At 40.2% G+C, this 13,384-nt stretch overlaps 1 protein-coding gene across 1 annotated transcript in view; it reads left to right on the forward strand.

The window, feature by feature from the left end:
- ADGRV1 (adhesion G protein-coupled receptor V1) overlaps positions 1 to 13,384 on the forward strand; it is a 3,979,741-nt gene that overhangs the window by 3,245,473 nt on the left and 720,884 nt on the right. Inside the window, exon 84 of the mRNA XM_044064182.1 lies at positions 6,473 to 6,589. Coding sequence (XP_043920117.1) covers positions 6,473 to 6,589 — 117 coding nt within the window. The remainder of the gene's footprint in view (positions 1 to 6,472; positions 6,590 to 13,384) is intronic.

Below are 13,384 nucleotides of genomic sequence, written 5' to 3' on the forward strand. Positions count from 1 at the left end.
AGTGTTTATGGTAAATGGTGTGAAATAGCCAGTTAATGGGGCATTGGAATGTCTGCAGGGGGGACTCTGGCCTGGTGCCATATTTTGGTTGTCTGTTGTTCAGTTTGCGTTTGAAAGTTGATATCCCACAATTCCATTGGAGTGGGCAGGGTTACGTAATCATGTATGCAAATTTTATGTTAATCAGCGTACAGATTTCTACCTATTTTTCATGGGCCTTGTCCAGATTTTTGATGTTTCCAGGTTGAGAGGTATGTTTGAAGGGCTTATTTTGTAAGGGGCATGCCACACAGGCTTGCTTGTGCAGGTGTGAGAGTAGGTACCTATCCATGTCACAGGTATAAAGCCTGTGTCATGATTTCCAAGCAACAAACTTTTGAACATCCAAGTTTTAACTTTGTTTTTAAACCCAGAATTTTTGCAGATTGTTATACATCAAATGTGGTTTATTTGGCAACCTGTGATGCCTGTACTTGTTTTTATATAAGGAAAACTACACAGAAATTAAAGGAGAGAATTTTGCATCAGATGTATGAAATCAGGAATATGAAAATGAACAATGCCTTGGCAAAACACATTAATGAAAATTCAGGACAGAAATTTTCATTCAGAGTTTCACAACATTTGAGTGAGAATTTTAGGAGTGGGGATGTGAATAACAAAGTTGAATAAGCTGAGTTAAATGGGATATTGTAAGGTTTCGAGCAGACAGATATACAGGCATTAACAGCAGTGTTTGTTTGAAACCTGCCCTTAAGGGCCGTATATTGAAACACTGATTTTATTGGTTGTTGGTTGAAATGTGATTAAGGATGTGTTTTATAAAGTTGATGTTTGTTTTTTATGTATGGATCTGAGGAAGCAGAATATGCGAAAGCGCTTATCCTTGTTTTATTAAAGTACGTAATCTATGCCTGTAGCTGTGGTAGCCTTGCTGTTTGTTTTCTTTTGTTTAGATGAGGATTTTTGTGCAATATAGCTTCTGTATTCATGTACTATAGCTGTTGCTTAATTATTTTGGTAACTGCTGTGCCCTGGAAATGATGGTTGTATTCTGATTATATACTGTGGCTTGTAACATTCTTTTATGCAGTCAAAATTTTTTCCTTATTTTACTAGTTTGTGGTACTGAGGTAAGTGCAATTTGTCAGGTTTTCATATCTATATTGTTTTGTATTTCATTGTACCTTCTGAAATGCTTTATATGAATAATACAAGATTCATTGCAGCAGTGCTGTCTCATGTACATTCAGCATTTGCATTTCTGAATGATGGGTAGCTATTATTGTGTATTATACAATGACCCCCCCCATTAATATTCCAAAATGTGCACGCTGATTGGCCAGCATGCACGTTGTAAATTGACTTATACTAATGGAAAAAGGTCCGGTTGCCCGGACTTTTTCCATTAGTATAAGTTTCTTTTAAAACACTGTCTCGCTATGTTAAAAGAGTTTAACATAGCGACACAGGTTTAAAAAAGCAACGGAGATCTCCATTGCTTTTTTTAAAGCTGTCTCGCTATGTTAAACTCCTTTAACATAGCGACACAGTGTGTAAAAAGCAACGGAGATCTTGCTTTCTCCATTGCTTTTTTTTTAAACCTGTCTCGCTATGTTAAATGGGTTTAACATAGCGAGACAGCTTTAAAATAAGCAACGGACATCTCCGTTGCTTATTTTAAAGCTGTCTCGCTATGTTAAACCTAAAAAGCAACGGAGATCTTGCTTTCTCCGTTGCTTTTGGCCACAGCTCTGATGTACTGCGTAGGCATGCGCAGTACTTCAGAACTGCCACGGATACCAGACAGCTGCAGAAGGGCAGCAAAGAGGCATTATACAATGCCATTATTTAAGAAAAGTAATTATTTCTTTTCTTAAATAATGTCATAGTATAATAGCAATAACCCACTTCTGGGTGTGGGTAAAGCGGGATTTACCCACGGTTGTCTTTGTTGGTCCCTCGGGCTTTGCCCTCAGGACCAAACCACACCAACCATGGGTAAATCCCGCATTACCCACACCCAGGCGTGGGTTATTGCTATAGTATATCAACGGAAGAAGGTCCCATCGCCCGGACTTTTTTCTGTTGTACTAAGTGCTCAAAACATTTTTTTTACAAATAAAAAAAGAACAAAGAAAAAATGGAGCAACGGGGACTTTCTTTTCTCCGTTGCTTTCATTTCAAAGCATTGATGTACTGGGTATGCGTGGGGCACAAGTCCAATACGCATGCCCAGTACATCAAAACAGGGAAGCAGTGTACCACAACCAGCGGAAGAACAGTAATGTGCCGTTATACAAAGACATTGTTTAAGAAAAGTAAGTATTTTTTTTCTTAAATAATGTCATTGTATAATAGCAATAACCAACTCAGTGGTTGTGGTATATTGAAGATTTACCCATGGTTGGCTTTATTTAATCACTCAGGCTTCACCCTTTTGATTAAACCACACCAACTGTGAGTAAATTTTCAATATACCACACCACATCATCGGTTATTGCTTAATTATACAATGACTGTCTATTAATATTCAAAAACTAGCAAGCTGATTGGCTAGCCCAACCAGTGTGCCCATTGTAAATCGAGCATATACCACAGCAAACGTCTGGCTGCTGAAGTATCATTGAGCTGCCAGACGTTTTTATTAATAGCGATCTCTTAGACAAGCATTTGTTTGAAGGAAAGACTCTGAAACTAAAAAGTGCATCATTATTTAGTGAATTAGTTTCTCACAAAATTTATTTTTTTCAGACGAATCACTGAAGAGCAAAGTCACTAAATAATGACAGCATTTCAGTTTCAGACTTTCTTTCCTTCAGACCATTCCCGCTTTTTCTCTTTTTATTTATGTTTTGTCCACACTTCTTTTCAAATGAAAGATCGAGAAGTGCATATAAGACAAGAGAAAATACAAGGAGAATCAGCTACATTCTGCAAACTAAAACATTCCTGATTTTTCTTGTATTTTCCCCTGTCTCTCTTGTACCTCTAAACTGTTGGGAGGTTAATTTTTTTTTCTTTCAAAAACATTGCAACAGAGATTGTCCTTTCTCTGTTGCTTGCTTGCTAAAGCAGTGATGTTCTGTGTAAGCCTGGGAATGCAAGTCCCATTGCATGCGCAGTACATCATCAAAGGGCAGAATTGGGAAACAACACAGAAGAACACCACAGCACCATTATACAAAGATATTACTTAAGAAAAGTAAGTACTTTTTTCTTAAATAATGTCATTGTATAATATTAATAAACTACTCCTGGGTGTAATATGTTGAAGATTTACCCATTATTTCCTTTGTTTAATCATTTACCCTTTGCCCTTGTGATTAAACTACACCACTCATGGGTAAATCTTCATTATACCACACCCAGTTGTTGGTTATTGCTATAACATTTATGTCATTTGTGACCTTCCAATTTTCGCTTTCTCTCTGTCTCCGACCCCTGACCCATACCTTTCTCTTCCAATGGGAAGTAACATATTGTTGACGTCCTTCCTAATTCCTTAAACTAACATAAAATTCCAGAATTGTCATTTTAACAAAACAATATTCATTAAGTAGGGAATGAAGTAGTTCTAATTATGAATCTGTAGGGTTTCAATACTAGTGCTCTAGTCTGAAGTGCTCCAAAACCACTGCCTTGAAGCTAGGGATTTGAGTGCCTTGTAACTCATGTAGGCTTCCCCTCATTCTCAAGTGTGAGTAACAGTATGGGAAACCAGGTGTCACATCTTACCCAAGTTCAACCCATTGGGAAGGAGTGGGAGGGGTTGCGAATGCAGATAAAGGCAGCGATCAGTAAGGATATTTAGATTTATGTATTGGAGGGATAATTTAGGGTTAGAGAGCAGTAGGGGAATTTTAGACTTAGGGAGCAGGAGGAGAGTTTTATGGTTAAGAAGTGGGAAGGAAGTTTTAGGTTTGTGGTGAAGGAGGGAAGTTTTAGATTTAGGGACTGGAACAGAAGTTTTAGAGTTAGAGAGTGATTTGTGAATTGAGGTTTAGACAGGGTGTTGGAGTTTTAGGTTTGAAGAAAGATGAGGACTTTAAGGTAAGGGAGGAGGAATGGACTTTTAGAGAAATGGAGAGAGGACTCTGGTTAGGAACTGGGTTAGAATTTTAGGATTAGTGTTATAACTCTGGCAGGGATCTATAGTTTTATAGGTTCGGGTGTTGGGAAGGCAAAGTGATTATGGGACAGCGGACTAATGGGAGATAGAGCACTTGTTTTTCTGAGCAAGTGACAGCAGGCAAGTGTGTCATGAGCTACTAGCACACAAGCTCTTGTAGTAAACCCATTAGCAATGGTATAACACAGTAGTTATTGTATGCATGGGAAATGGCCCCTGTGGGTTTTGGGAAAACTATACCTGCTTCTGCAAAACTGATACTTGACTGCATCTGTTCCTACCTAAATATTAAGGAATAGTCTGGATGTGTTATCTCTACAAAGTGAATCTACCAATGGAAAAATGGTCATCGCGACTCAAGACATAAGTTACAGTAAGTTAGTCCTATGCAGAAAAAACAAGATCACAATTGTCCTTTAGTCTAAAATCCATACTTTTCTAAATTATTGTAGAAAAGATGCTACCACGGAGTTAACGCTCCAACAGCCAAAATCGATCCAGTCGTGAAAACAAACAGAAAAAGTAGATGCTTGAGTGATGCAAAGCTGCCACTCACAAAACACATCCAATATACAATAAAAAATCAGTTTATTCCAATGACAGAGGTAAGCGCTTTCACTCAGAAGGGCTTCATCATACCATATCCATCCTCAAAAGTCAAAGAGTTTAAATAGTAATACTGGCGGGAAGCACAAATCAACGTACTTTTAAAGCGCCAGAACCAGAGCACATAAACTACATATAATGAATGTATTTAAAATCCTTGTAAAGTAAGCAAACAACAAATCTCTGCTCAGCATTATTTTTTATAGAATACATACATACATATACACCATGTAACATACAATAATATAAAAATAATATAATATACCTATCAACAAAAATATATACATATTTATAAACATAAAAAAATACTGTAATATGAAAAATAAATAAAAATAAGTAAAATTAAAATGCAACAGATACATTCCCTATCTAAGCTGCGGTGGTGCAGCGGTAGCATTGTTTCCTTACAACAAGAGGTTCTTCTGTTCAATTCTCAGCTGGAGTGCCTTCTGTGTGGAGTCTGCATGTCCTCCCCACGGTTGAGTGGCCTCCGAAAGACATGCGTGAATGGGCGTGCCTTTGTTGATGGTTGGGCATCGGGCTGGCGACTCGACACCATAAAAATCTACTGCCAATCATTAGCAGACCGGAGTTTCACTGTGGTGACCCCTAACTGGGAAAAGCCGAAAAGACAAACAAACATACATTCCCTATCTACCCCTGAGTCCTCTAGACTTCAGAAGCGGTTTATGGGTACTTTATCATTAAGACCAGGATATTGATCTGCCCTAAGCCTTATGATCTACTTTGCTTCTTGACTCTCAGTATAAGTCTTAATATCTCCACCTCTAGAATTAGGACATATCATTTCTATAACCCTGAATCTAAAGACATGAGTTTCATCAGTGTCCAAGACATGCTTCGAAAGTGCATTAATAGTAGAACCAATCCTGATCTGATATAAATGCTCACGGATCCTATCCCTAAATTTTATGTTAGTCTTGCCCACATAATACTTCCCACAGGTCTCACAAGAAGTAAGATAAACTACGTGCTTGGATGTGCAATCAGCAGATACACGGAACATATATTCATGTATATCCAGGGGATGGATAAAAACACTATTAGAGTCTATAAACCCACAGAAACTGCACTGTCCACAGGGAAAAGTTCCGTAGGCATCAGACCTTCCTGTCCCTTTTTTATTATTTGGATAATACAGCAACACCTTCAGGTTCATCTTGTTCTTATTCACAAACTGCGGGGCATCACCTACAATCTCCCTAACATCAGGGTCCACCCTTAATACTTCCCAGTGGTTCCTAGTAATATCCTTTATTTGTCCAACATCCTTAGTATAGAATATGGGAAATCTAATATTCCCAGATCCTCTGTGGTTATCAAATTATCACTATCCAAGTATTCTGTTGAATCTACTCCCAAATGGCCTTCTCCATGTGTGGCATCCTGATTGATACTGCATTCCAAAAAATAGGGAACAGCTCCCTCAACATGGAGATCCCTTCCATACCCCTCTCAACATCATCCATCCTATATGCCCAGACACTAAACCTCTTATGTAGTTCTTCCAATTCACTAGAGAACCCTATGTCTGAGAGATTACATCTGGACACCCGTAAAGCTGTTTTGTGTGTGGCAGCTTTGCATCGCTCCAGCATTTACTTTTTCTGTTTGTTTTTATTTTTCTAAATTATGTTGAATGATTCAAAACTGTATTTGTCCTGCAAAGTATTGCTTATGAGCTCTTACATCTTGTTTTTTTTCCTTCTTTAGATTTCATTTGTGGTATCTGCTTACACTAGCCGCCAGCTACCTGAAGTAAATTGCTTTGCTCTGGGATTAATGGCTCACTACTTCTACCTCTGTCAGTTCAGCTGGATGCTTATTCAGGTGAGTTAACAAGTGATCCCTTTTCATGGTTGACTTCACAGCTCCATACATGGTCTCACAAATTACTCCAACAACACTTTCTTTTCCTAACACATGGTCTCACAAAGTACTCCAACAACACTTACTGACAAAAGTAAAAGTGATGCAAAATAATGTCAGGATGCATTTGTCATGCAGAATGGAAATAAATATTTGAATGTTACATCCTAAGTACAAATAAATATATATATATATATAGAGAGAGAGAGAGAAAGATAAATTCCCACACACACATACATGTACACATGAGCACACATGCACAGATATATGCATACATGGCCATGTATACAGACACACACAGCTCACCAATATTAGCATCAGTAAATCTGATTCTTTTGCTGAAGAACCAGTCTGGAAAAGCTTTAGTTTTCTGGAAGTGATAATGTTTTAATTGACATTTTGAGCCGTTTATGAAAATGTCAAACATCAGTAAAATGCACTTCTTATTTTATGGGTCTATTTACTGGCTGAGAAAGCCACACTATCAAGTTCTTAATAACTTAGCACTAGACTAACATCATGACTTCTTCTTTTGTACTAGCAAGGGGCAAATGTATGCTCACTGAATGATGGAATGAGCAGGTCTAACATTTATACATAAGTCTTAAAGCTCTGACTATGCTGAGCTGATCTAAGTCTGCTTAATGGCTCGGGTGACTGATGTACTGGCAGGGAAGGGATGGGTGTGCTCATCCTTGGTGGGAGGGTGCTGTTGGATACTCTTCCTAAGGGGAGGTGTGGTCCAAAGAGTGGAGTTGCGCTCAGAGATAATCAACAAGCATGCGGGCAGGGAGAGGAGTGGTTAAGACATAAAGAACCCCCCCCCCGGACAGATGTACAGATGAGCCAAGCCCCCAGGATGCCCTGAAGTCTACAACCATCCCCATTAAAAAATGGAGTAAGCCCAGAGTGGTAGGAAGGCATCTGATAGATTCAGCATGAATGTGTGGCACTGGGTGCTGGTCCACAATGATGATGTCGAATGAGACCAAAAAATTTAAAAAAAATATATGCATGAGTCTAAAGAACATGAGAAGGAGGGCAAGCAAGTTGTTTTTCTGAGTACAACAGTATATGAATCCTACATCATATAATGACATGCCTAACCCATTAAATAGATGGCATCAGCTTCTGCTTGCACTTTGGCACAATAACTTAGCAATGTGTCAGTCATGCACTTTGGAGTTTATTTGGATTTTTTGCTTTCTTCAGCAGACTAAATTCTCTAAAATAAGTAGCTATGCTTTTTTATTGCTTAGGAATTAGGTACATTTTTTTCTCATTTGTGTTGTTTTCTCTTCTGTTTTTTATATGCTGGGTCTACAAACAGTACTTTCTCAGACTTGACCTTGACCTCACACACACATATACACATGCATGATGCAGAATGGATTACAGTAAAGACAAAACTTATAGCTTGTGAATAAGAATGAAGATAATAGGACAGAACAGAATAGACTAGAATAGAACAGAATAGATAGCCCTTAGATAGATATAGACCATACTAAAATGTCAGATTCTTGTTATTGCTCCTCATGTAGTCCATGTTAGTTTTGAAACTGCATAGTTTATCTTTTTATGCAGTAACTGCTCTTTTGCATATTTTTGCATTTTGTTACAAATATATAAATGTCCTTACATTCACTGCTGCATTATTCTTTACAAATGGGATTCCCTGCCATGAAGCCCACCGTCCAGCCAGTATACCAAAGTCTACAGTTGCTCTAAGGTATGCTGAATGTCACCTGCACACTCCCTGCATAGGGTAGGGCATAAAGGTGACATTTAGGTGTATCTTCCTCAGAACTTCTTTGCTGCCATTTGGAATGCTGCTTTAACCATTGGTCTGTTACCTCTGTCTGTTTTTTTTTACTGTTTCTCTGTTTGTTGACATTCCTGTGCTTACTCCTGTTTGCTGGAGTCCTCATTGTTACAGATAAGTATCCAATTGGGTTTTTGGTTACCTTTTCTGTTTGTTTTGTACTGTTAGGGGTTAATGTCATCCAGGAAGGGTAAATGTCAGTGTGGGAGATTGATTCCCCATAAAGACCACCACAATATGTGTCTTTTTTGCCCAGGTGCTGCTCACGACCATATGTCTTGTTCAATTTGTCAGGCATTTGTCCCCAAAACTCTTCATAGTAGGCTTTCTTCCCTTTCCTTATATCTTGAGAACCAGCAACTTAAGCTTCTTGCTACAGATACAATGTATGGAACTTCTTGCCCAGGGGGTTAGCCATCAGGGAAGAAGAAGGTGCATAAGGTAAGACCGGAATCTTCCTCTGTCCAGCCTCTGCTGGGTGTTTCTCCTGAGGTTATTATGAACCCAGAGGCCTGTTCTGTTATTTTGTCAGATTCTCCTACCATGTCTGGGTTGGAGGCCGGTAAGGATCTGGTGGGCAGTATGTCCAACAAGGCTTTGTAGGTCAAAAGAACAATAAGCAAAAGGAATCTGAAGGCTTTGTAGGTGTTCGTTTCTGGTGTTCAGAGACAACCACAGTTGACTGTTTCCAAGGAATCAAGAAGGATTCCGCAGCTTCTCTTTAGGGAAGAGGTTCCTACTGTAGTTGTGGAATGCCATCTTGTGTCTGGGTCTTCTCAGGTTTCTAGGACAGATGTCCCCTTAAAAAAGAAATAGAAAACTAATCATCTTTCTTCTGCAACTAGGGATCCACAAAGTGAGGGGCAGGCCTTTACTCAGGGGTTATTTAATGCTTTACTGTCATTGAGGCCTCCTCAAGGGCTTTCAGTTCCTGCTCCTCCTTGGTCCTCTTCTTCCCCTAAAAGGCCCAAAGAATTGAATTCTTCTGAGGTGGATTCTGATGATGACTACCTTGCTTATTCTATCCAGATTCCTTCTCCTTTAGACTACGGGTGTGAGGAGGAGGATCCTTATACTCTAAATAATCCTTCTGAGGAAAATTTCCTTTGGGGACACAATCTCTAGGATGATGGAATTTTTTAAGTGGGATTGTGCCCAAGTTTTGGATATCCATAAGAGGTATTATGAGTTACTGCAGATGGAATCTCCTAAACTTGTGGCCATTCCTCCTGTCTGGCCTGCTTTATTGGATGTTTTTTCCAATGCCTCTAAAGTGACGGATTCTCTGCCCCATGCTCCTAAGAATTCTGATGGTTTTATAGTCTCCCTGAGGATTGTTCCTTTTTGTTTAAATGTCCTGCTGCTGACCCCTCCATGTTGTCTGTAGCCTCTGATAAGCCATCTCATTTGTTTCCTTTGTCCAAGTTACTGCCTTCTGACAAGGACAGTAGAACCCTGGATGGGCTGGGTAAGAAGTTCTATACTTCGGCTACCCTAGCTTCTAGGGCTATTAATTATCTGACCCATATCTCTAGGTATGTTTTGGCTCTTCTTTCTTAGGTTTGTCAGATACTTTCTGATTTTCCAGACTCTGAGAGTAAATCTTCTGCTCTTTCCTTGCTTGGGAGTTCCTCTCACATAGTTCATCATTCTATCAAATGTAGTTATGATGCTGCAGATGTCTCTTCTAGGGATGCTGCTTTTGGTTCACTTCTTAGGAGATATTCATGGCTTAGGCTTCAACGTTTGCTCAGTGATATTAAGGCTAAGTTGATGGATGCTCCTCTGGATAATAATCTTTTGCTTGGTGAAGTGGCTGCTGGTTTATTTAAGTCTCTTCAGGACAAGAGGAAGGGGTTACAGGGGCTTAAGCATGTCTTTGTTTCTCCTGTGCCTAAATTTCAGTGAAACTACCCTAATAAGCCAGCATATGTCCGTAGGTATTCTCACCCTCCTTCTAAAGGTAAAAAGAGTGGTAAATGGATTCCTCCTGCTAAGGCCACTCAGACTGCAGGGATTCTTAAGCCTTCCTTTCCTGACAAACCAGGTGCTGTCTGACTATCCACCTGTTCCCAGCCACACCCCTCTCTCTCTTCCTGTTTGGCTCCAAATCACCCAGGATTCTTGGGTTCTGTCAATCATTCGACAATGGTACTTCATGGACTGGATTTCCTGCCCTCCTTTTATGGGCATTCCTCAGCCTTCTCAGGAACACCTTCCTTTTTTCCCAGAGGTTCTTTGAGACCTGTTCTCTCAGGGTACTATTCAAGAGATGCCTGTGTCCCAAAGGGGGAAAGGGTTTTATTCAAGAATGCTTCTAGTGCCCAGAAAAGAAGGTACTTAGAGACCTATTCTATGCCTCTCTCATCTGAACACCTTTCTGAATGTGCCTTCCTTTCAGATGTTGTCCCTTCAGTCCCCTTTTCCTCTCTTGCTCCCTCAGGCCTTTCTGGTGTCTCTGGACCTCAAGGATGCTTATCTTCATATACTGATCCATCATATTTTCAGGAGATTTTTGCATTTCTCTGTTGCTTCCTGGCATTTTCAGTTCTGTCCTTTGCCCTTTGGCCTTTTTACTGCCCCAAGGGTATTTACCAAATGCCTCACTCCTGTGATTGCCTTTTGCAACCTTCAAGGGATCCAAATCTTTCCTTATTTGGACAACCTGCTGATTCAGGCATCTACTCCAGAGGTCTTTTTGCAAAATCTTCATTTTACTATATCTCTTCTTCAGAGCCTGGGGTTCACAATAAACTTCAAAACATCTACCCTGACTCCTTCTCAGGGTCATGTCTTTTTGGGTTGTAGGATTCAAGTAATACTGGTTTATTAGGAAAAAACTTAAAAATTCTAGTAACAATAATAACACATGGAAGGTAAGTAAAACAGTAAATATCAAATGGTTCCAATGCTGGCATCAATGCCTCCTCCAAAGGCATTAACTCTCACTTCTTTCTTTCAAACTCTTCTTCCCCTGGCCTTTATTATAGCCAGAGAGGTTCTGAGAGCTCTGTGATTCATGGCTTCTACCATTCCAATGCTCCCTCTGGCCAAACTCCACATGAGGAAGTTTAAGTGGTTTATGAAGTCTGTGTGGCTTCAGCATGCACATCCTCTAGACTTTCCTGTTCCTCTTCTCCCATGTCTCAAGAAAGAACTTCTGTGGTGGATTCAGCAGATTTCTCTATGTTCCATTCACAGATGGTTCAGATGTGGGATGGGGATCAACGTTTGGCTCCCTGAGAGTTCAGGGAGTGTGGTCGCCTCATCAGCGGAAGCAGCACATCAACATCAAAGTGATGAGGGCTCTTACACTGGCTTTTCAGGCCTTTCATCCTCTTTTCTCTCCAGGACCTCTCAAGGTATTCACAGACAATGCCACAGTCATGTGGTACATCAACAAACAGGGAGATACGAGATCTTACCGTCTTTGCCGACTGGCACTTCTGGTATGGATATGGCTATCCAATATCAAGTGACTCTTCAGGCAGTTTACATTCCTTCAGATCAGAACATTGTGGTAGACAATCTGAGGAGGTCCTTCACTCAATTCCATGAGTGAATGCTTCACAGGGATGTGTTTCTGGACATTGTTCACCAGTGGAATACTCCTCAAGTAGATCTCTTTGCCTACCTTCTGAACAGACAACTTCCTCTGTTTTATGCCAGAGTCCCAGGTCCTCTGGTATGGAAGGTGGACGCCCTGGGTTCCTATCACATCATCAAAATTTTACAAGTTTGAACCACATATGGTAGCGGCCATATGTTCAAATTTGTAAAAGTTCAAACGTGTGAATTGAAATCTCCATAGGTGGAGGTTTCCATTCACCTCAATGTGGTGTGATCTCGGAGTTGGTATATTTAAGTAGTGGGGGGTGTGGGGGTGCAGAGGGGCTTGCCATCCTGCTTACAACAATTAATTTTGTTGTCCATTATGTTTTTTTTTTTTAGGTAGTCGAAGTTATGTAACTTTGAACAGAATGGTTCGACCATTAGGTGTTCGAAGTTACGTAACTTCGACTATGTGATATAGAGCCGGACGCTCTCTCATTTTCTTGGAAGGGAAATTTTCTTTATCATTCCCTCCCCTTCCTCTCATTCCGTGAGTCCTGTTCAAGATTCAACAGGATGAGCCCAAAATTTTGTTGGTGACTCCCTTTTGGCCACAATAACACTGGTTCCCTCTACTTCTGCATCTAGCCAAGGGCAATCATCAGAAGTTACCTCACAGGCTGGATCTCCCCACACAAGACAAGGGGTCTCTCATCCATCCCCACCTGCCCATGCTTCAACTGATATCATGGATGATAGTGTTTTGATCCCTCATAGACACCTTTTTTCTGAGGATGTGCTGCATGTCCTGCAGGAGGCCAGGAAACCTACTACTAGAAAATCCTATTGTCTAAATGGAAGGGGTTTTCTATTTGGTGTCTTTCTCATGACTTGGACCCACTTTCTGTGGATATTTCTTTGGTTCTCTCTTATTTGCGTGAGTTGCTCAATTTTGGTTTGGCCTACTTTTCTATTAAGGCCCACTTATCAGCTCTTTCTACTTGTCTGACTGTATGTCCCCCGTTAGCTTCTAGATTTGAGGCTAAGCAATTTCTTTATGGCGTCTATAATATTAGACCTCCCAGGAACCATGTTCCTCCTCCCTAGGATCTTAATTTTGTTCTGGAAAAATTGACTCAGGGTTATTTTGAGCCTGCTGTTTCAGCTTCCTTGCAACATCGTTCTTAGAAGACAGACCTTTTGTTAGCTCTTACTTCTGCCAGATGGGGGTCTGAGTTGCAAGCTCTTACAGCTTGTCCACCTTTTTTGATATTTCATGAGGACAGGGTGTCCTTGCATACTAATCCTTCTTTCAGGCCCAATGAGTTGTCACTTAATCAGTCTATTAATTTGCCTACTTTTTTCCCCTTCTCTTCAATCTG

Source organism: Protopterus annectens, chromosome 2.part2 (assembly GCF_019279795.1).
Source record: "Protopterus annectens isolate FY-2018-M chromosome 2.part2, PAN1.0, whole genome shotgun sequence".
Lineage (NCBI taxonomy): Eukaryota > Metazoa > Chordata > Ceratodontiformes > Protopteridae > Protopterus > Protopterus annectens.